This window comes from Oncorhynchus nerka, unplaced genomic scaffold, assembly GCF_034236695.1.
Source record: "Oncorhynchus nerka isolate Pitt River unplaced genomic scaffold, Oner_Uvic_2.0 unplaced_scaffold_1099, whole genome shotgun sequence".
Taxonomy (NCBI): domain Eukaryota; kingdom Metazoa; phylum Chordata; class Actinopteri; order Salmoniformes; family Salmonidae; genus Oncorhynchus; species Oncorhynchus nerka.
Window position 1 is genome coordinate 70001 of NW_027040218.1, and position 26195 is coordinate 96195.

Consider the following 26195-nt stretch of genomic DNA (forward strand, 5'->3'; position numbering starts at 1 on the left):
CTACAGAGCCATCACCTACAGAGAGATGAACCTGGAGAAGAGTCCCCTAAGCAAGCTGGTCCTGGGGCTCTGTTCACAAACACTAACACCCCCCCCAGAGCCATCACCTACAGAGAGATGAACCTGGAGAAGAGTCCCCTAAGCAAGCTGGTCATGGGGCTCTGTTCACTAACACTAACACACCCAACAGAGAGATGAGCCTGGAGAAGAGTCCCCTAAGCAAGCTGGTCCTGGGGCTCTGTTCACAAACACTAACACCCCCTACAGAGCCATCACCTACAGAGAGATGAACCTGGAGAAGAGTCCCCTAAGCAAGCTGGTCCTGGGGCTCTGTTCACAAACACTAACACACCCTACAGAGAGATGAGCCTGGAGAAGAGTCCCCTAAGCAAGCTGGTCCTGGGGCTCTGTTCACAAACACTAACACACCCTACAGAGAGATGAGCCTGGAGAAGAGTCCCCTAAGCAAGCTGGTCCTGGGGCTCTGTTCACAAACACTAACACACCCTACAGAGCCATCACCTACAGAGAGATGAACCTGGAGAAGAGTCCCCTAAGCAAGCTGGTCCTGGGGCTCTGTTCACAAACACTAACACCCCCCCCAGAGCCATCACCTACAGAGAGATGAACCTGGAGAAGAGTCCCCTAAGCAAGCTGGTCCTGGGGCTCTGTTCAGAAACACTAACACCCCCCCCAGAGCCCCAGGACAGCAGCACAATGAGACCCAATCACATTATGAGGAAACAGAAATAAAACTATTTGGCACATTGGAAATAATTAATAAAAAACAGAGAAAACTAGAATGTTTAACAGGTTTAACATGTGACAGGAAGACAGACATGTTTAATGTATGACAGGAAGACAGACAGACAGGTTTAATGTATGACAGGAAGACAGACAGACATGTTTAATGTATGACAGGAAGACAGACAGGTTTAATGTATGACAGGAAGACAGACAGGTTTAACATGTGACAGGAAGACAGACATGTTTAATGTATGACAGGAAGACAGACAGGTTTAACATGTGACAGGAAGACAGACATGTTTAATGTATGACAGGAAGACAGACAGACAGGTTTAATGTATGACAGGAAGATAGACAGGTTTAATGTATGACAGGAAGACAGACATACATGTTTAATGTATGACAGGAACAGACAGGAAGACAGACAGACATGTTTAATGTATGACAGGAAGACAGACAGGAAGACAGACAGACATGTTTAATGTATGACAGGAAGACAGACAGGAAGACAGACATACATGTTTAATGTATGACAGGAAGACAGACAGGTTTAATGTATGACAGGAAGACAGACAGACATGTTTAATGTATGACAGGAACAGACAGACAGGTTTAACGTGTGACAGGAACAGACAGACAGACATGTTTAATGTATGACAGGAACATACAGACAGACAGGTTTAATGTATGACAGGCACAGACAGACAGACTGGTTTAATGTATGACAGGAACAGACAGACAGACAGGTTTAACGTGTGACAGGAATAGACAGACAGGTTTAACATCTGACAGGAAGACAGACAGACAGGTTTAACATGTGACAGGAACAGACAGACGGGTTTAACATGTGACAGGAAGACAGACAGACAGGTTTAACATGTGACAGGAAGACAGACAGACAGGTTTAACATGTGACAGGAAGACAGACAGACAGGTTTAACATGTGACAGGAAGACAGACAGACAGGTTTAATGTATGACAGGAACAGACAGACAGGTTTAACATGTGACAGGAACAGACAGACAGGTTTAACATGTGACAGGAACAGACAGACAGGTTTAATGTATGACAGGAACAGACAGACAGGTTTAACGTGTGACAGGAAGACAGACAGACAGGTTTAATGTATGACAGGAACAGACAGACAGGTTAAACATGTGACAGGAAGACAGACAGACAGGTTTAACATGTGACAGGAACAGACAGACTGGAATAAACCACTAATCCCACTAAGCTTTAAGTGCCAGCCGAGAAATACAAGTGTTGTGGTTTCTCTTCTCACAGAGAGGAGCTTCAGAGGAGCCACATATCTTCTGGGAACGAACCACAAGCAGGAGACAGAAGTCAGCAGATACCAGAACACAGAAACACACGGTTTCTATCCCCCTCTAAGAGAAAACACACGGTTTCTATCCCCCTCTAAGAGAAAGCACACGGTTTCTATCCCCCTCTAAGAGAAAACACACGGTTTCTATCCCCCTCTAAGAGAAAGCACACGGTTTCTATCCCCCTCTAAGAGAAAACACACGGTTTCTATCCCCCTCTAAGAGAAAATACACGGTCTCTAACCCCCTCTAAGAGAAAATACACGGTCTCTAACCCCCTCTAAGAGAAAATACATGGTCTCTAACCCCCTCTAAGAGAAACCCTCAGCAGAAACACACAGTCTCTAAACCCCTCTAAGATAAACCCCCAGCAGAAACACACGGTCTCTAACCCCCTCTAAGAGAAAACACACAGTCTCTAACCCCCTCTAAGAGAAAACACACTGTCTCTAACCCCCTCTAAGAGAAAACACACTGTCTCTATCCCCCTCTAATAGAAAACACACAGTCTCTAACCCCCTCTAAGAGAAAACCCCCAGCAGAAACACACATTCTCTAACCCCCTCTAAGAGAAACCACACGGTTTCTAACCCCCTCTAAGAGAAAATACACGGTCTCTATCCCCCTCTAAGAGAAACCCTCAGCAGAAACACACAGTATCTAACCCCCTCTAAGAGAAACCCCAGTTATCCCAGTCCAGAGAGAGACAGAAGTGTCCTCCAGCCCGCAGGAAGTTGACTAAAGTAGAACCATTCATTGGATGACAGGCAGACCAACACAGAGATCTCTGACACACGGTCTCTAACCCCCTCTAAGAGAAACCCCAGTTATCCCAGTCCAGAGAGAGACAGAAGTGTCCTGTCTTCCAGCCCGCAGGAAGTTGACTAGAGTAGAACCATTCATTGGATGACAGGCAGGCCAACACAGAGATCTCTGACACACGGCTTAATGGCTCATATCTCCCCTTCCTGCGAACGCCACTCAACAAACACCAAAAGCAGCTCTTCTCAGGATTAGTAATGACAGTGGATGTGCCGTTGTCTGTCTTTCTCTGGGAAACCAGCTCACATGATATCTGATACGTTACATAATATATCAGCCGGTAGTCGGAGAGACAACCCTGAATATCCATCAAGACTTCCCACACAGAAACATTTACAACAACAACCTGGAGAAATGAAAACCTTCCACCTCAGCGGTCACTACAGACACCCTGGTTTGATTCCAGGCTGTATCACAACTGGGGCCGTGATTGGGAGTCCCATATTGCGGAGCACAATCGGCCCAGCGTCGTCCGGGTTTGGCCGTCCATTGTAAATAAGAATTTGTTCTGAGTTGACTAGTTAAATGAAAAATAAATAAAAATCTGTATCAGTTCTCTGGGGGTTATGTTCAAAGATATATCAGTTCTCTGGGGGTTTTGTTCAAAGCTATTTCAGTTCTCTGGGGTTTTGTTCAAAGATGTATCAGTTCTCTGGGGGTTTTGTTCAAAGCTATTTCAGTTCTCTGGGGGTTTGTTCAAAGATGTATCAGTTCTCTGGGGGTTTGTTCAAAGATGTATCAGTTCTCTGGGGGTTTTGTTCAAAGCTATTTCAGTTCTCTGGGGTTTGTTCAAAGCTATTTCAGTTCTCTGGGGTTTGTTCAAAGCTATTTCAGTTCTCTGGGGTTTGTTCAAAGATGTATCAGTTCTCTGGGGGTTTGTTCAAAGATGTATCAGTTCTCTGGGGGTTTGTTCAAATATGTATCAGATCTCTGGGGGTTTGTTCAAAGATGTATCAGTTCTCTGGGGGGTTGTTCAAAGATGTATCAGTTCTCTGGGGGTTTTGTTCAAAGCTATTTCAGTTCTCTGGGGGTTTGTTCAAAGATGTATCAGTTCTCTGGGGGTTTGTTCAAAGATGTATCAGTTCTCTGGGGGTTTGTTCAAAGCTATTTCAGTTCTCTGGGGGTTTGTTCAAAGCTGTTTCAGTTCTCTGGGGGTTTGTTCAAAGATGTATCAGTTCTCTGGGGGTTTGTTCAAAGCTGTTTCAGTTCTCTGGGGGTTTGTTCAAAGATGTATCAGTTATCTGGGGGTTTGTTCAAAGATGTATCAGTTCTCTGGGGGTTTGTTCAAAGATGTATCAGTTCTCTGGGGGTTTGTTCAAAGATGTATCAGTTCTCTGGGGGTTTGTTCAAATATGTATCAGTTCTCTGGGGGTTTTGTTCAAAGCTATTTCAGTTCTCTGGGGTTTTGTTCAAAGATGTATCAGTTCTCTGGGGGTTTTGTTCAAAGCTGTTTCAGTTCTCTGGGGGTTTGTTCAAAGCTATTTCAGTTCTCTGGGGGTTTGTTCAAAGATGTATCAGTTCTCTGGGGGTTTGTTCAAAGATGTATCAGTTCTCTGGGGGTTTGTTCAAAGCCGTATCAGTTCTCTGGGGGTTTGTTCAAAGATGTATCAGTTCTCTGGGGGTTTGTTCAAAGCCGTATCAGTTCTCTGGGGGTTTGTTCAAAGATGTATCAGTTCTCTGGGGGTTTGTTCAAAGCCGTATCAGTTCTCTGGGGGTTTGTTCAAAGATGTATCAGTTCTCTGGGGGTTTGTTCAAAGATGTATCAGTTCTCTGGGGGTTTGTTCAAAGCCGTATCAGTTCTCTGGGGGTTTGTTCTGACTTCTCCTCACATTAACGTCTAAAATCAGTCTGAACACCAGAAACATATTCCAGATAATTCCAAATATCGTCTGTTGGACCTGAGACACAAACTCCTCTGATTCAAACCATAAATTCAGAAATTAACTTTTAATAAAAACAAACGTTTGATTTACTCCACTAAGAGCAGTCCCATTTTTAAAACAATTTAGTGGAGCATTAATGGTGAGTGTCACAGTGATGTGATGTATCTCTGCTGGGGAACCAGAGCCAGGTGTTTCATTATACTGACTGACCAACCCTCTGTTTACTCTGGCTACATTCTGCCTCCCTCCACCCCTCCTCCCTCTACCCTCCCCTCTCCCATCCTCCCTCTACCCTCCCCTCCTCCCTCTAACCCTCCCCTCCTCCCTCTACCCTCTCCTCCTCCATCTGCCCTCCCCTCCTCCCTCTACCCTTCCCTCCACCCCTCCTCCCTCTAACCCTCCCCTCCTCCATCTAACCCTCCCCCTCCCTCCATCTAACCCTTCCCTCCACCCCTCCTCCCTCTAACCCACCCCTCCTCCCTCTACCCTCCCCTCCTCCCTCTAACCCTCCCCTCCTCCCTCTACCCTCCCTCTACCCTCCCTCTAACCCACCCCTCCACCCCTCCTCCCTCTAACCCACCTCTCCTCCCTCTACCCTCCCCTCCTCCCTCTAACCCACCCCTCCTCCCTCTACCCTCCCCTCCTCCCTCTACCCTCCCCTCCTCCCTCTACCCTCCCCTCCTCCCTCCCCTCCTCCCTCTACCCTCCCTCCTCCCTCTACCTCCCCCTCCTCCCTCTACCCTTCCCCCCTCCCTCTACCCTACCCTCCCCTCCTCCATCTACCCTCCCCTCCCTCCACCCCTCCTCCCTCTAACCTTCCCTCCTCCCTCTCCCCTCCCCTCCTCCCTCTACCCTCCCCTCCTCCATCTCCCTTCCCCTCCTCCATCTCCCTTCCCTCCTCCATCTACCCTCCCTCCTCCATCTACCCTTCCCTCCTCCATCTCCCCTCCCCTCCTCCATCTCCCTCCCCTCCTCCCTCTACCCTCCCCTCCTCCATCTACCCTTCCCTCCTCCCTCTACCCTCCCCTCCTCCATCTCCCTTCCCTCCTCCATCTACCCTCCCCTCCTCCATCTACCCTTCCCTCCTCCATCTCCCTCCCCTCCTCCATCTCCCCCCTCCTCCCTCTACCCTCCCCTCCTCCCTCTACCATTCCCTCCTCCCTCTACCCTCCCTCCTCCATCTACCCTTCCCTCCTCCCTCCCCTCCTCCATCTCCCTTCCCTCCTCCCTCTACCCTCCCCTCCTCCATCTACCCTTCCCCCTCCTCCCTCTACCCTCCCCTCCTCCATCTCCCTTCCTCCTCCCTCTACCCTCCCCTCCTCCATCTCCCTTCCCTCCTCCCTCTACCCTCCCCTCCTCCATCTCCCTTCCCTCCTCCATCTACCCTTTCCTCCTCCATCTCCCTCCCTCCTTCCTCGACTCTTCCCCGTTTCCTCCATCCGTACAGAGAGAGAGATATAGGGGCCTGTTTCCTCCATCCGTAAAGAGAGAGATATAGGGGCCTGTTTCCTCCATCCGTACAGAGAGAGAGATATAGGGCCTGTTTCCTCCATCCGTACAGAGAGAGAGATATAGGGCCTGTTTCCTCCATCCGTACAGAGAGAGAGATATAGGGCCTGTTTCCTCCATCCGTACAGAGTTAGAGATATAGGGCCTGTTTCCTCCATCCACACAGAGAGACAGATATAGGGCCTGTTTCCTCCATCCACACACAGAGAGAGAGATATAGGGCCTGTTTCCTCCATCCGTACAGAGAGAGATATAGGGCCTGTTTCCTCCATCTATAAAGAGAGAGATATAGGGGCTTGTTTCCTCCATCCGTACAGAGAGAGGGATATAGGGGCCTGTTTCCTCCATCCACACAGAGAGAGATATAGGGCCTGTTTCCTCCATCTATACAGAGAGAGATATAGGGCCTGTTTCCTCCATCCGTACAGAGAGAGAGATATAGGGCCTGTTTCCTCCATCCGTACAGAGAGAGAGATATAGGGCCTGTTTCCTCCATCCGTACAGAGTTAGAGATATAGGGCCTGTTTCCTCCATCCACACAGAGAGACAGATATAGGGCCTGTTTCCTCCATCCATACAGAGAGACAGATATAGGGCCTGTTTCCTCCATCCGTACAGAGAGAGAGATATAGGGCCTGTTTCCTCCTTCTATACAGAGAGAGATATAGGGCCTGTTTCCTCCACACAGAGAGATAGATATAGGGGCCTGTTTCCTCCATCTATACAGAGAGAGAGATATAGGGCCTGTTTCCTCCATCCACACAGAGAGAGAGATATAGGTCTGTTTCCTCCATCCACACAGAGAGAGATATAGGGGCCTGTTTCCTCCATCCGTACAGAGAGAGATATAGGGGCCTGTTTCCTCCATCCGTACAGAGAGAGAGATATAGGGCCTGTTTCCTCCATCTATACAGAGAGAGATATATAGGGCCTGTTTCCTCCATCTATACAGAGAGAGAGATATAGGGGCCTGTTTCCTCCACACAGAGAGAGAGATATAGGGCCTGTTTCCTCCATCCACACAGAGAGAGATATAGGGCCTGTTTCCTCCATCCGTACAGAGAGAGATATAGGGGCCTGTTTCCTCCATCTACACAGAGAGAGAGATATAGGGCCTGTTTCCTCCATCCGTACAGAGAGAGAGATATAGGGGCCTGTTTCCTCCACACAGAGAGAGAGATATATGGCCTGTTTCCTCCACACAGAGAGATAGATATAGGGGCCTGTTTCCTCCATCTATACAGAGAGAGAGATATAGGGGTCTGTTTCCTCCACACAGAGAGAGATATAGGGGCCTGTTTCCTCCACACAGAGAGAGAGATATATGGCCTGTTTCCTCCATCCACACAGAGAGAGATATAGCGCCTGTTTCCTCCATCTATACAGAGAGAGAGATATAGGGGCCTGTTTCCTCCACACAGAGAGAGATATAGGGGCCTGTTTCCTCCACACAGAGAGAGATATAGAGGCCTGTTTCCTCCACACAGAGAGATAGATATAGGGCCTGTTTCCTCCACACACAGAGAGAGAGATATAGGGCCTGTTTCTCTCTCCTCAGGAATGACCTACCGAGTTACATTTCTAAACAACGACATGCTATTTACCTCAGCTACTGAGCAGCGTATCACATGACCACATGATCACATGACCTCCCCAATCAGAGACGTCTAAGTTAGATGCTCAAGAGAGTCATTGTTGTTGTTTATTTGTGGGAAGAAGCACAGCGCTCTTGAAACAACTGTTTGTCTGTGTGTGTGTCTGTTAAAGGGGAGAGCTGGCAGTGTCGATCACGAAGCCCACCGGGCTGTGTGTCTGTTAAAGGGGAGAGCTGGCAGTGTCGATCACGAAGCCCACCGGGCTGTGTGTCTGTTAAAGGGGAGAGCTGGCAGTGTCGATCACGAAGCCCACCGGGCTGTGTGTCTGTTAAAGGGGAGAGCTGGCAGTGTCGATCACGAAGCCCACCGGGCTGTGTGTCTGTTAAAGGGGAGAGCTGGCAGTGTCGATCACGAAGCCCACCGGGCTGTGTGTCTGTTAAAGGGGAGAGCTGGCAGTGTCGATCACGAAGCCCACCGGGCTGTGTGTCTGTTAAAGGGGAGAGCTGGCAGTGTCGATCACGAAGCCCACCGGGCTGTGTGTCTGTTAAAGGGGAGAGCTGACAGTGTCGATCACGAAGCCCACCGGGCTGTGTGTCTGTTAAAGGGGAGAGCTGACAGTGTCGATCACGAAGCCCACCGGGATTCAACTGGAAGGAAAAGAGATTCATGGAGATGTTTTGTAGCTGGTAAAACTCTGGTTAAATAACAGTCACTCAACTTTCAAGAAAAATAGTAAATAAATGTTTGTTTGGTTTTTTAAGAAAAAGGGAGTTGTTGATTCGTCTCTCTGTGTTTAAACTCTGATGATAGATGGTCAGTCTGGTTTAACCCTCGGGAACACAGAGATGGTCAGTCTGGTTTAACCCTCGGGAACACAGAGATGGTCAGTCTGGTTTAACCCTCGGGAACACAGAGATGGTCAGTCTGGTTTAACCCTCGGGAACACAGAGATGGTCAGTCTGGTTTAACCCTCGGGAACACAGAGATGGTCAGTCTGGTTTAACCCTCGGGAACACAGAGATGGTCAGTCTGGTTTAACCCTCGGGAACACAGAGATGGTCAGTCTGGTTTAACCCTCGGGAACACAGAGATGGTCAGTCTGGTTTAACCTCGGGAACACAGAGATGGTCAGTCTGGTTTAACCTCGGGAACACAGAGATGGTCAGTCTGGTTTAACCCTCGGGAACACAGAGATGGTCAGTCTGGTTTAACCCTCGGGAACACAGAGATGGTCAGTCTGGTTTAACCTCGGGAACACAGAGATGGTCAGTCTGGTTTAACCTCGGAACACAGAGATGGTCAGTCTGGTTTAACCCTCGGGAACACAGAGATGGTCAGTCTGGTTTAACCCTCGGGAACACAGAGATGGTCAGTCTGGTTTAACCCTCGGGAACACAGAGATGGTCAGTCTGGTTTAACCCTCGGGAACACAGAGATTGTCAGTCTGGTTTAACCCTCGGGAACACAGCGTTCTGACAGGGAGACAGACAGACAGACAGACAGGCAGGCAGACAGGCAGGCAGACAGGCAGGCAGACAGACACACAGACAGACAGAGAGACAGACAGACAGACAGACAGACAGACAGGCAGACAGACACACAGACAGACAGACAGACAGACAGACAGACAGGCAGACAGACAGACAGGCAGGCAGACAGACAGACACACAGACAGGCAGGCAGAGAGACAGACAGACAGACAGGCAGGCAGAGAGACAGACAGACAGGGAGACAGAGAGACAGACAGACAGACAGACATGCAGCCAGACAGACAGACAGACAGTCAGCCAGCCAGACAAACAGCCATGCAGACAGACAGACAGACAGACAGAGAGACAGACAGACATGCAGCCAGACAAACAGCCATGCAGCCAGACAGACAGACAGACAGACAGACATACAGACAGCCATGCAGACAGACAAACAGCCATGCAGACAGACAGACATACAGACAGACAGGCAGGCAGACAGGCAGGCAGACTGAGGACTCAAGTGGACTCCTAGTCTCTCCCCAGAGCCACATACCCGGTCTGCTACTGGGTAAATATACTGCAAACCACAGCTTCATTTACTACAGGGCTCCGATTCTACAGGGCTCTGATACTACAGGGCTCCGATACTACAGGGCTCCGATACTACAGGGCTCCGATACTACAGGGCTCCGACACTACAGGGCTCCGACACTACAGGGCTCCGACACTACAGGGCTCCAATACTACAGGGCTCCTATACTACAGGGCTCCGACACTACAGGGCTCCTATACTACAGGGCTCCAATACTACAGGGCTCCGACACTACAGGGCTCCAATACTACAGGGCTCCGACACTACAGGGCTCCAATACTACAGGGCTCCAATACTACAGGGCTCCGATACTACAGGGCTCCGATACTACAGGGCTCCGATACTACAGGGCTCCAATACTACAGGGCTCCAATACTACAGGGCTCCAATACTACAGGGCTCCGATACTACAGGGCTCCAATACTACAGGGCTCCGATACTACAGGGCTCCAATACTACAGGGCTCCAATACTACAGGGCTCCGATACTACAGGGCTCCGATACTACAGGGCTCCAATACTACAGGGCTCCAATACTACAGGGCTCCAATACTACAGGGCTCCGATACTACAGGGCTCCAATATTGTGGCTCCAAGCTGCATGGCAGGATTTTCCATTAGTGACACGCAGGCAGGGGAAGGATTGGTTTGGAGACTGGAGAGGGAGATCCCCGACCAAACCAACACCATCCACAATGAGGTCTATCTGGTCTGGGTCCAGTTCAATGACACTCATTACTCACAGTTATGGGTCTTCCCCTTTCTCTCTCTCTCTCTCTCTCTCTCCTCCCTCCATCCATCCCTCTCTCTCTCTCTCCATCCTCCCCTCCTTCTCTCTCCATCCATCCCTCTCTCTCTCCATCCATCCTTCCCTCCATCTCCCCCTCCCTCCCTCCCTCTCTCTCTCCCTCCCTCCCTCTCCCCTCCCTCTCTCCCCCTCCCTCTCTCTCTCCCCCTCCCTCTCTCTCTCTCCCCTCCCTCTCTCTCCCTCCCTCCCTCTCTCTCCCTCCCTCTCTCCCCCTCTCCCCCTCCCTCTCCCCTCCCTCTCCCCTCCCTCTCCTCTCCCTCCCTCTCTCCTCCCCCTCCCTCTCCCCTCCCTCCCTCCCTCCCTCCCTCTCTCTCCCCCCTCCCTCCCTCTCCCCTCCCTCCCTCCCTCCCATGTGTTTATGTCTCTCCCCATGTGACACAGCAACAGTTACAGAAACATCAACAACACGTGGGTGGTTGCCAGGGAGACACAAAATAAAAACATGTTGATGTTACCAGGCTTCATTTAAAATAATCATTATTATTATCACACACACAGACAGACGCACGAGCACCACCCCCCACACCCCCACAGAATATCTCTCTCTCATATAGAGAACATTACAGGCAGGCAGACAATTCCTCCCTCCCTCTCTCTCTCCTCCCTCCCTCCCTCTCCCTCTCTCCCCCCTCCCTCTCCCCCCCCCCCTCCCCAGTGACCCATTGATGTGGTTTCCACACAGTCATGACACAAGCCAGATCACTACAGATCTCTTTGTCAACAAAATGTGTTTGTTTCAGAATATTCCCCTTCATTCACAGCTTTCCCTCACATGGCAGTGTAGAGGGTTATGTCCCAAAATAGCACCCTATTCCCTGTCCACTGTGGATCCTACGGGCCAAAAGTAGTGCACTTTGTAGTGCATAAGGTGCCATGTGAGACTCATCACCACTTGGGCTGATCTGGGGCCTGTTGTATTAACAGTCGAGTGTTACCGAGGAGACCTGCAACGTGTCACTCAGAAGAACGTTCCGTCATCGTTGCCACGGGAACCTGACAGACCACAATGTGGCGCTCTCACCCCTCCTCCCCCCGACAACACACCCCTCCTCCCCGACACTCCCCCCCACCCCTCCTCCCCCGACACTCACCCCTCCTCCCCCGACACTCCCCCTCCTCCCCCGACACTCACCCCTCTCCCATCTGACTCTCACCCCTCCTCCCCACGACACTCACCCGTCTGTCTCTGCCCATGCCTCACCCCGTCTCCCCCATCAGGAGAAAGACTGCTCCCTGGTCTCGTCTCATGGAGACGTTACGGAGCGTGACTTGACGTATGAGACCAGACTCATTTAGAGGGACACTTTAAAATGAATTGTGGTCAGCTGGCTGTGTGTGGTGGAGAGAGGAGAGGAGAGAGGGAGGAGGAGAGAGGGAGGAGGAAAGGAGAGAGGGAGGAGAGGAGAGGAGAGAGGAGGAGGGAGAGGAGAGGGAGAGGGAGGAGGAGGGAGGAGAGGAGGGAGGAGGAGAGGGGAGGAGAGGAGAGGAGAGAGGGAGGAGGAGAGAGGGAGGAGGAAAGGAGAGGAGCGAGGGAGGAGAGGAGAGAGGGAGGAGGAGAGGAAGGAGGAGAGTAGTAGAATAGACTCACTGGTAGATGTCCTTGCGCAGCACGGTTCTGGTCAGAGGGTTATCTGCCTGAGGGGCCACGCTGACAGATCCTATCTTCAGTACCAGAGTGTCCTCTCTCTCTCTCCTCAGCTGGGGTTCTGGGAGACACAACACACAGTGGGTATCAGACCCAGACAGATCCTATACACTTCAGTACCATGACATGCATTAACCCTCATGTAGGTTTTAACTCCAAACCTGTTCCTGAGGAGCCCCCCTGAGGAGATAACCTACAGGAGGGTCACTCTCCAGGAACAGGGTTGGAGTTATAACCAACAGGAGGGTCTCTCTCCAGGAACAGGGTTGGAGTTAAAACCTTACAGGAGGGTCTCTCTCCAGGAACAGGGTTGGAGTTATAACCTTACAGGAGGGTCTCTCTCCAGGAACAGGGTTGGAGTTATAACCTACAGGAGGGTCTCTCTCCAGGAACAGGGTTGGAGTTATAACCTTACAGGAGGGTCTCTCTCCAGGAACAGGTTTGGAGTTATAACCTACAGGAGGGTCTGTCCGGTCTGTCCTGTCCGTCCAGTCTTACCTGTGTGTCTGTCCTGTCCGTCCAGTCTTACCTGTGTGTCTGTCCTGTCTGTCCAGTCTGTCCAGTCTGTCCAGTCTTACCTGTGTGTCTGTCCTGTCCGTCCAGTCTTACCTGTGTGTCTGTCCTGTCCGTCCAGTCTTACCTGTGTGTCTGTCCTGTCTGTCCAGTCTGTCCTGTCCGTCCAGTCTTACCTGTGTGTCTGTCCTGTCTGTCCTGTGTGTCCTGTCCGTCCAGTCTTACCTGTGTGTCTGTCCTGTCCGTCCAGTCTTACCTGTGTGTCTGTCCTGTCTGTCCTGTCCGTCCAGTCTTACCTGTGTGTCTGTCCTGTCCGTCCGGGTTCCAGGGACAAAACACCCTGATCACTGATGTGTTGACATATATCAGAGGCAGGCTGCGCGACGTCAGGGCGTGACTTCTCATCGGCTGGCCCGCCGTCTTGCCGAGGTCCCGGTATCGTCGTGGCAGCGAGGCGTGGAACACCCCGGCTACGGTGGCCAGTAAGGGACAGGAGAGGACAAGGTCAAAAGGTTGGGCGGTCAACAGGATCTCTCTCAGGTAGTGGGGAGACCCGTCAGCCGGGCCCTCCGTCAGCCGCTGGGCCCCACGAAGATCTGCTCGTTCCAGCCGCGTGGTCAACTTGTGGCGGACGTTTCTGGTGACCGCCTGGGGCAAGGTAATATTTATATAAATACATTATATTACTACTACTACTACTAGTAGTAATAATAATGAATACATAATAATACTAATGAATACATAATTAAATAATAGTAATACTAACTAATATATAATAATACTAATGAATAAATACTACTACTAATGAATACATAATAATACTAATGAATACATAATAATACTAATGAATAAATAATTAAATAATATTAATACTAATGAATACATAATAATACTAACTAATATATAATAATACTAATGAATACATAATAATACTAATGGATACATAATAATACTAATGAATACATAATAATACTAATGAATAAATACTACTACTAATGAATAAATACTACTACTAATGAATACATAATTAAATAATAGTAATACTAACTAATATATAATAATACTAATGAATAAATAATACTACTAATGAATAAATACTACTACTAATGAATAAATACTACTAATGAAATAAATCATACTACTAATGAATACATAATAATACTAATGAAGTAAATCATACTACTAATGAATAAATACTACTACTAATGAATAAATACTACTACTAATGAATACATAATAATACTAATGAAATAAATCATACTACTAATGAATAAATACTACTACTAATGAATACATAATAATACTAATGAAATAAATCATACTACTAATGAATACATAATAATACTAATGAATAAATACTACTACTAATGAATAAATACTACTACTAATGAATACATAATAATACTAATGAAATAAATCATACTACTAATGAATACATAATAATACTAATGAATAATACCAATGTATACATAATCATACTCATAGTAATACTAACAATGAATATATAACGATAACAATAATAATAATATTATAATAATACCAATGAATACATAATAATACTAATAACACTAATAATAATAATATATAATAATAATAATAATATATAATAATAATAATAATATATAATAATAATATGAATATATAATAATATGAATATATAATAATAATATGAATATATATAATAATGAATATATAATAATAATGAATATATAATAATAATAATGAATATATATAATAATGATATATAATAATAATTAATATATAATAATAATGAATATATATAATAATGAATATATATAATAATGAATATATATAATAATAATATGAATATATAATAATAATAATAATGAATATATAATAATAATAATAATAATAATAATAATAATGAATATATATAATAATAATAATAATAATAATAATGAATATATATAATAATAATAATAATGAATATATAATAATAATGAATATATATAATAATGAATATATATAATAATAATAATGAATATATAATAATAATAATGAATATATATAATAATAATAATATGAATATATAATAATAATAATAATGAATATATAATAATAATAATAATAATAATGAATATATATAATAATAATAATAATAATTAATATATAATAATAATGAATATATAATAATAATGAATATATATAATAATAATAATAATAATGAATATATATAATAATAATAATAATGAATATATATAATAATAATAATAATGAATATATATAATAATAATAATGAATATATATAATAATAATAATGAATATATATAATAATAATAATAATGAATATATAATAATAATAATAATAATGAATATATATAATAATAATAATGAATATAATAATAATAATAATATATAATAATAATAATATGAATAAATAATAATGAATATATATAATAATAATACAATATATATAATAATAATAATGAATATATAATAATAATAATAATGAATATATAATAATAATAATAATAATAATGAATATATATAATAATAATAATAATTAATATAATAATAATAATAATGATATATAATAATAATAATATGAATAAATAATAATGAATATATATAATAATAATATGAATATATATAATAATAATAATGAATATATAATAATAATAATAATGAATATATTATAATAATAATAATAATAATAATGAATATATAATAATAATAATAATAATGAATATATATAATAATAATAATAATATGAATATATAATAATATTGAATATATATAATAATATGAATATATAATAATGAATATATATAATAATAATAATGAATATATATAATAATGATATATAATAATAATGAATATATAATAATAATGAATATATATAATAATGAATATATAATAATAATGAATATATATAATAATGAATATATATAATAATGAATATATATAATAATGAATATATATAATAATAATATGAATATATAATAATAATGAATATATAATAATAATGAATATATAATAATAATAATAATAATAATAATAATGAATATAAATAATAATAATGAATATATATAATAATAATAATAATAATGAATATATATAATAATAATGAATATATATAATAATAATAATGACTATATAATAATAATAATAATGAATATATAATAATATGAATATATAATAATAATAATGAATATAATAATAATAATATATAATAATAATAATATGAATATATAATAATGAATATATATAATAATAATAATGAATATATATAATAATAATAATAATGAATATATATAATAATAATAATGAATATATAATAATAATAATAATAATAATGAATATATAATAATAATAATAATGAATATATAATAATAATAATAATAATGAATATATAATAATAATAATAATAATAATGAATATATAATAATAATAATAATAATATGAATATATAATAATGAATATATATAATAATAATAATGAATATATATAATAATAATAATGAATATATATAATAATAATAATGAATATATAATAATAATAATAATAATGAATATATAATAATAATAATAATAATGAATATATAATAATAATAATAATAATAATAATAATGAATATATAATAATAATAATAATAATGAATATATAATAATAATAATAATAATAATGAATATATATAATAATTATAATGAATATATAATAATAATAATAATGAATATATAATAATAATAATAATAATGAATATATTATAATAATAATAATAATGAATATATAATAATAATAATAATGAATATATATAATAATAATAATAATATGAATATTTAATAATATTGAATATATAATAATAATAATGATATATAATAATAATATGAATATATAATAATAATAATATGAATATATAATAATGCATATATAATAATAATAATAATGAATATATATATAATAATAATAATGAATATATATATAATAATAATAATGAATATATAATTATAATAATAATGAATATAATAATAATAATAATGATATATAATAATAATAATATGAATATATAATAATGAATATATATAATAATAATAATAATGAATATATATAATAATGATATATAATAATAATGAATATATAATAATAATGAATATATATAATAATGAATATATAATAATAATGAATATATATAATAATGAATATATATAATAATGAATATATATAATAATAATATGAATATATAATAATAATGAATATATAATAATAATGAATATATAATAATAATAATAATAATAATGAATATAAATAATAATAATGAATATATATAATAATAATAATAATGAATATATATAATAATAATAATGAATATATATAATAATAATAATGACTATATATATAATAATAATAATGAATATATAATAATAATAATAATAATGAATATATAATAATATGAATATATAATAATAATGAATATAATAATGATATATAATAATAATAATAATATGAATATATAATAATGAATATATATAATAATAATAATGAATATATAAATAATAATAATAATGAATATATATAATAATAATAATAATGAATATATAATAATAATAATAATGAATATATAATAATAATAATAATAATAATGAATATATAATAATAATAATAATAATAATGAATATATAATAATAATAATAATAATAATAATAATAATGAATATATAATAATAATAATAATAATGAATATATATAATAATAATGAATATATATAATAATAATAATAATAATGAATATATAATAATAATAATAATAATGAATATATAATAATAATAATAATAATGAATATATATAATAATAATAATATGAATATATAATAATATTGAATATATAATAATAATAATGATATATAATAATAATAATAATATGAATATATAATAATAATATGAATATATAATAATGCATATATAATAATAATAATAATAATGAATATATATAATAATAATAATGATATATAATAATAATAATATGAATATATAATAATAATGATATATAATAATAATAATAATATGAATATATAATAATATGAATATATAATAATAATAATGATATATAATAATAATGAATATATAATAATAATAATGATATATAATAATAATAATATGAATATATAATAATGCATATATAATAATAATAATGAATATATAATAATAATAATGAATATATAATAATAATAATAAATATATAATAATAATAATATGAATATATAATAATGCATATATAATATGAATAATATGAATATATAATAATGCATATATAATAATATGAATATATAATAATAATATATAATAATAATGAATATATAAAAATAATAATATATAATAATAATAATAATAACTATTGTAATAATAACCTGGGTGTATGTGATGGACAGGAATCCGTGCTGCTGGTGGGAGGAAACCTCCAGGACCTTGGCTGCTGTCTGATTGGTGGGGAGGTGGAGGAGGCGGAGACAACAGGTTCACAGTGGAACACCACATAAACACTAACTGAGACACATTAAACCAACTCCTGGACTACAATGGAGAATCTCCAGTCAAAGACCAGAGCTTTAAGATAACACTTCCTATGAACAGTCTCCTGATACACCAATACCACACTCATAAAGCCCCCTACTGGTCTAATGTAGTGCACCCAGGCCTGTACTGTGTGTGACTGATCACAGGCCTGTACTGTATGCGACTGTCTAACAGGCCTGTACTGTATGCGACTGTCTAACAGACCTGTACTGTATGTGACTGATCCCAGGCCTGTACTGTATGTGACTGATCCCAGGCCTGTACTGTATGTGACTGATCCCAGGCCTGTACTGTATGTGACTAATCCCAGGCCTGTACTGTATGTGACTGATCCCAGGCCTGTACTGTATGTGACTGATCCCAGACCTGTACTGTATGTGACTGATCCCAGACCTGTACTGTATGTGACTGTCTAACAGGCCTGTACTGTATGTGACTGATCCCAGACCTGTACTGTATGTGACTGTCTAACAGGCCTGTACTGTATGTGACTGATTCCAGACCTGTACTGTATGTGACTAATCCCAGACCTGTACTGTATGTGACTGATCCCAGACCTGTACTGTATGTGACTGATCCCAGACCTGTACTGTATGTGACTAATCCCAGACCTGTACTGTATGTGACTGATCCCAGGCCTGTACTGTATGTGACTGATCCCAGACCTGTACTGTATGTGACTGATCCCAGACCTGTACTGTATGTGACTGTCTAACAGGCCTGTACTGTATGTGACTGATTCCAGACCTGTACTGTATGTGACTAATCCCAGACCTGTACTGTATGTGACTGATCCCAGGCCTGTACTGTATGTGACTGATCCCAGACCTGTACTGTATGTGACTGTCTAACAGGCCTGTACTGTATGTGACTGATCCCAGACCTGTACTGTATGTGACTGATTCCAGACCTGTACTGTATGTAACTAATCCCAGGCCTGTACTGTATGTGACTAATCCCAGACCTGTACTGTATGTGACTAATCCCAGACCTGTACTGTATGTGACTGATCCCAGACCTGTACTGTATGTGACTGATCCCAGACCTGTACTGTATGTGACTGATCCCAGACCTGTACTGTATGTGATTGTATCTAACAGCAGTTAGCCACGCTGAAGCTAACAATGCATCCATATATCTGTCTGGTCTCTAAATTAAACTAGAGGATACCAGGCGTCTTCTGGAGGGCCGTACCTCTTAACAACAAGGAAGTAAATTCAAAGTTAAATAATATCTCTGATTTACAAGCAGCATCTATCTACTGTTAACAATCTTAACGTTTGATTTACACAAATTCATTACAGACGAAAATATTTCAATTTTACAATACAAGTGAAAGAAAATGACGTTAAATTACGAGGAGAGGCGATTGATTAAGAGATAAGAGATTTTCCCAGGAAAAAAGTAGAGAAGGAAAAGTAGAGCTCTTTTCCACATCAATCACACGAGTTTGGGCTTTCATCAACCTTGGACGATAAAGATGGTTCATCACTGAACGCACGGAGAACAAGTTGAATACCTCATGGGTCATTGTGTAGGCCTTCGTACTTATCGTATGAACAACAGGTTGAATTTAAAACCCATCTATGGAGGAGAGATTTGACCTCTAACCCTCAGGACCAGGATGTAACTTGGAGTTATTACTCCCTGTGCAGGTGATGATTCCCATCGCCCCCCAAAAGCCAAATCTGAGGTCGATTTAGTCCACTTGAAAGTCCTGATTGTAGCGACTAGGTACGGGTGAACAGGAACGTTTAGACAGAGTTCAGTCTGAGTGACGTTCCCATATCATAACCTGATTGGCTTCTGGGGATGGCACTGCATGATGGGAGTTAAACGGGCTAGTTGGGTAAAAAGCCCACTGTGACCAAGGTTGATGAGAACTCAGACAGCTGAAGAGGAAACACTCTGTGTTCTTAGAACTCAGACAGCTGAAGAGGAAACACTCTGTGTTCCTAGAACTCAGACAGCTGAAGAGGAAACACTCTGTGTTCCTAGAACTCAGGCAGCTGAAGAGGAAACACTCTGTGTTCTTAGAACTCAGACAGCTGAAGAGGAAACACTGTGTTCTTAGAACTCAGACAGCGGAAGAGGAAACACTGTGTTCTTAGAACTCAGACAGCGGAAGAGGAAACACTCTGTGTTCTTAGAACTCAGACAGCGGAAGAGGAAACACTGTGTTCTTAGAACGCAGAGAGCTGAAGAGGAAACACTCTGTGTTCTTAGAACTCAGACAGCGGAAGAGGAACCGGTTCTTACAGGCGGAAGGAAGCCAGAGAGGTGGCTGAAGGAGTCCTGTTTGCTGACGGGTCGGACCAACACCGTACGTCTGTTCAGCTTATCAGTACAAGACAGGACAACCCCTCCACAGCGGCCCACTGCAAGACCAGACCCCTCCTCTGGACTGGAGGGGGGAGAGGAGGGGGGGACAAGAGAGAGAGAGGAGGAGGGAGGGGACAGAAGTCAAGAAATACAAATCAATAAGACTGGATTAAGAAGAGATGTGATGATTAGATTTTTTTTTCTACAAAACAAAACAAAATAAGAGAAGAACCGAACAAATGAAATTAGTTTTCTGTTCTTTAGCTTGAAGCATCAGGATCATTGAGGGATGGCCTTATGCTGACACACTTCCTGCCGGGCCGGCTGACGCACTTCCTGCCGGGCAGGTAACACAACACCGAGATAGAAACGTGTTCAACAGATATGATATATCTGTCATGTATAATAAGGGATCGTCATCGTGGACAACTTTAACTTCTTCGAGATAGGGGGCGCTCTTTTAATTTTTGGATAAAAAACGTTCCTGTTTTAAACAAGATATTTTGTCACGAAAAGATGCTCGACTATGCATGTAATTGACAGCTTTGGAACGAAAAAACTCTTGACGTTTCCAAAACTGCAAAGATATTATCTGTGAGTGCCCCAGAACTAATGCTACAGGCGAAACCAAGATGAAGTTTCATACAGGAAATGCCCCAGATTCTGAAGGCGCTGTGTTCCAATGGCTGTGAATGCGCCAGGAATGAGCCTGCCCTTTGTGTCGTTTCTCCAAGGTGTCTGCAGCATTGTGACGTGTTTGTAGGCATATCATTGGAAGATTGACCATAAGAGACTACATTTACCAGGGCTCCGCCCGGTGTCCTGTGTCGAAATTATTGCGTAATCTGTAGGTCCATGCGCCGTTCCATTTCTTCAGAAGAGAAAGTCAACTGCCACGAAGGATTTTATCGTCGAATAGATATGTGAAAAACACCTTGAGGATTGATTCTAAACATCGGTTTGCCATGTTTCTGTCGATATTATGGAGTTAATTTGGAAAAAAGTTTGCGTTTTAATGACTTAATATTTTGATAAAAAAAAATTTTTTAAAACGTACCCAAACGTGATGAACAAAACGGAGCGATTTGTCAACACAAATAATATTTTTTGTACAAACGGAACATTTGCTATCTAACTGAGAGTCTCCTCATTGAAAACATCCGAAGTTCTTCAAAGGTAAATGATTTTATTTGAATGCTTTTCTGGTTTTTGTGAAAATGTTGCCTGCTGAATGCTAACGCTAAATGCTACGCTAAATGCTACGCTAGCTATCAATACTGTTACACAAATGCTTGTTTCGCAATGGTTGAGAAGCATATTTTGAAAATCTGAGATTAACAGTGTTGTTAACAAAAGGCTAAGCTTGAGAGCAAATAGATTAATTTCATTTCATTTGCGATTTTCATGAATAGTTAACGTTGCGTTATGGTAATGAGCTTGAGGCTGTAGTCACGATACGGGATCCGGGATGGCTCGACGCAAGAAGTTAATCAGTACATTTCTGTCTGAAACATTAGGAACGTGTCGCCCCTTCCCGAACACAGCCCCGTTGTTGATGTGTATATTTAGTCAGAGACCCTCTGGGCAGCAGGCGTCAGCACAAAGCCATCTCTCCAACCACTGTGACATCATCATCCCGGGACAGGAGGACTGGGAGCCCCGTGTCACAGAAACACTGATTCCATTAGATTAGAGCCACGGAATCACAGTTTCAACCTGATTCCATTAGATTAGAGTCACGGAATCACAGTTTCAACCTGATTCCATTAGATTAGAGCCACGGAATCACAGTTTCAACCTGATTCCATTAGATTAGAGTCACGGAATCACAGTTTCAACCTGATTCCATTAGATTATTACAGCAGATCAGAGCAACTGGAGAATGGGGGGGGAGGGTGGGGACACCCAATGGGGGCCCACAACACCAACCTCTTACTGTCATCATATCTCTTCATAGACAGACAACTGGTAACCTCATTATGGGCCTTCTGTCATGATGTTGTTTAAACTGTGTGTCTCTGTGTTCCACCCCCCCCCCCCCCATCGTTTCTCCAGTGGTCAGAGTAGAGATGTCATTGGCCTAGCTAGGTTAAGAGAAGGGCAGATATATCTGGGCAGGGGGCTCCGGTCAACGGGAGCAGAGCGGCATGCTGCTCTAGACGAAGGCCTCACCACAGACGTGTCCTTGGCCTGTAGGACGACTCCTTCACGACATACCCAGCAGCCCTCACCAGGCCTGGAACACATAGCATCACACTGTACCTAATATAACGACCCAGCAGCCCTCACCAGGCCTGGAACACATAGCATCACACTGTACCTAATATAATGACCCAGCAGCCCTCACCAGGCCCAGCAGCCCTCACCAGGCCTGGAACACATAGCATCACACTGTACCTAATATAACGACCCAGCAGCCCTCACCAGGCCCAGCAGACCTCACCAGGCCTGGAACACATAGCATCACACTGTACCTAATATAATGACCCAGCAGCCCTCACCAGGCCCAGCAGCTCTCACCAGGCCTGGAACACATAGCATCACACTGTACCTAATATAATGACCCAGCAGCCCTCACCAGGCCTGGAACACATAGCATCACACTGTACCTAATATAACGACCCAGCAGCCCTCACCAGGCCTGGAACACATAGCATCACACTGTACCTAATATAACGACCCAGCAGCCCTCACCAGGCCCAGCAGCTCTCACCAGGCCTGGAACACATAGCATCACACTGTACCTAATATAACGACCCAGCAGCCCTCACCAGGCCTGGAACACATAGCATCACACTGTACCTAATATAACGACCCAGCAGCCCTCACCAGGCCCAGCAGACCTCACCAGGCCTGGAACACATAGCATCACACTGTACCTAATATAATGACCCAGCAGCCCTCACCAGGCCCAGCAGCTCTCACCAGGCCTGGAACACATAGCATCACACTGTACCTAATATAATGACCCAGCAGCCCTCACCAGGCCTGGAACACATAGCATCACACTGTACCTAATATAACGACCCAGCAGCCCTCACCAGGCCTGGAACACATAGCATCACACTGTACCTAATATAACGACCCAGCAGCCCTCACCAGGCCCAGCAGCTCTCACCAGGCCTGGAACACATAGCATCACACTGTACCTAATATAACGACCCAGCAGCCCTCACCAGGCCTGGAACACATAGCATCACACTGTACCTAATATAACGTACCCAGCAGCCCTCACCAGGCCTGGAACACATAGCATCACACTGTACCTAATATAACGGCCCAGCAGCCCTCACCAGGCCTGGAACACATAGCATCACACTGTACCTAATATAACGACCCAGCAGCCCTCACCAGGCCCAGCAGCCCTCACCAGGCCTGGAACACATAGCATCACACTGTACCTAATATAACGACCCAGCAGCCCTCACCAGGCCCAGCAGCCCTCATCAGGCCTGGAACACATAGCATCACACTGTACCTAATATAACGACCCCAGCAGCCCTCACCAGGCCCAGCAGCCCTCATCAGGCCTGGAACACATAGCATCACACTGTACCTAATATAACGACCCAGCAGCCCTCACCCTGACCCCTACCTTTAAACCCTGACACCTACCTTTAAACACTAACCCCTACCTTTAAACCCTGACCCCTGGCTTTAAACCCTGACCCCTACCTTTAAACCCTGACCTCTACCTTTAAACCCTGACCCCTGGCTTTAAACCCTGACCCCTACCTTTAAACCCTCACCCCTGGCTTTAAACCCTGACCCCTACCTTTAAACCCTGACCCCTACCTTTAAACCCTGACCCCTACCTTTAAACCCTGACCCCTGCCTTTAAACCCTGACCCCTGCCTTTAAACCCTGACCCCTACCTTTAAACCCTGACCCCTACATTTAAACCCTGACCTCTACCTTTAAACCCTGACCCCTGGCTTTAAACCCTGACCCCTGGCTTTAAACCCTGACCCCTACCTTTAAACCCTGACCCCTACCTTTAAACCCTGACCTCTACCTTTAAACCCTGACCCCTGGCTTTAAACCCTGACCCCTACCTTTAAACCCTGACCCCTACCTTTAAACCCTGACCCCTGCCTTTAAACCCTGACCCCTGCCTTTAAACCCTGAACCCTACCTTTAAACCCTGACCCCTACCTTTAAACCCTGACCCCTGCCTTTAAACCCTGACCCCTACCTTTAAACCCTGACCCCTGGCTTTAAACCCTGACCCCTACCTTTAAACACTGACAACGACAAATTAGACATTGATCCATTCAGACGGAGCGCCAGAAACCAAGAGGACGACATCAGATCAGGATAACACAGAGTATCACACTGGAGCGCCAGAAACCAAGAGGACGACATCAGAACAGGATAACACATAGTATCACACTGGAGCGCCAGAAACCAAGAGGACGACATCAGATCAGGATAACACAGAGTATCACACTGGAGCGCCAGAAACCAAGAGGACGACATCAGATCAGGATAACACATAGTATCACACTGGAGCGCCAGAAACCAAGAGGACGACATCAGATCAGGATAACACAGAGTATCACACTGGAGCGCCAGAAACCAAGAGGACGACATCAGAACAGGATAACACATAGTATCACACTGGAGCGCCAGAAACCAAGAGGATGAGATCAGAACAGGATAACAGCTGTACATGATGATACATATACATAAGTCTCTGCAGGACCACCTGAGGATTAGAAACAAGATGAACTGAAGACGACACCAAGAAGCCGACACCCTACCTCCATCTCACCCCATCATAACCTCCACTCCCATGTCTCCTCTCCTCTCCTCTCCCCTCCTCTCCTCTCCCCTCCTCTCCTCCCCTCTCCCCTCCTCTCCTCTCCTCCTTTCTCCTCTCCTCTCCTCCTTTCTCCCCTCCTCTCCTCCCCCTCCTCTCCCCTCCTCTCCTCCTTTCTCCTCTCCCCTCCTCTCCTCTCCTCTCCCCTCCTCTCCTCCTCTCCTCTCCCCTCCCCTCCTCTCTCCTCTCCCCAGCCCCTCTCTCATAGCCCCAACCCCCTCCTCCCCCCTCTCTCATAGCTCCATCCCCAACCCCTCTCTCATAGCCCCAACCCCAGCCCTCTCATCTCATCCCCAGCCCCCTCTCCAGCCCCCCCAGCCCCTCTCATAGCTCCAACCCCAACCCCTCTCTCATAGCTCCAACCCCAGCCCCCTCAATCATAGCTCCATCCCCAGCCCCCTCTCTCATAGCCCCATCCCCAGCCCCCTCTCTCATAGCCCCATCCCCAGCCCCCTCTCATAGCTCCAACCCCCTCCTCATAGCCCCCCCTCTCATAGCTCCAACCCCAGCCCCCTCTCTCAGCTCCAACCCCAGCCCCCAACTCTCAGCCCATCTCATAGCTCCATACTCCCTCTCTCATAGCTCCATCCCCAGCCCCCTCTCTCATAGCTC

The 26195-nt window shown here is 42.3% G+C and overlaps 1 protein-coding gene across 1 annotated transcript in view; it reads right to left on the reverse strand.

The window, feature by feature from the left end:
* LOC135570112 (intermembrane lipid transfer protein VPS13B-like) overlaps positions 1–23013 on the reverse strand; it is a gene marked incomplete at its 3' end in the record, with an annotated part of 79628 nt that extends 56615 nt beyond the window's left edge. The window contains exons 1-5 of the mRNA XM_065016182.1: positions 22934–23013; positions 20699–20843; positions 18274–18342; positions 13207–13558; positions 12341–12458 (exon numbers count right to left, since the gene is read on the reverse strand). Coding sequence (XP_064872254.1) covers positions 12341–12458; positions 13207–13558; positions 18274–18342; positions 20699–20843; positions 22934–23013 — 764 coding nt within the window. The remainder of the gene's footprint in view (positions 1–12340; positions 12459–13206; positions 13559–18273; positions 18343–20698; positions 20844–22933) is intronic.
* Between the last annotated feature and the right edge of the window lie 3182 nt (positions 23014–26195).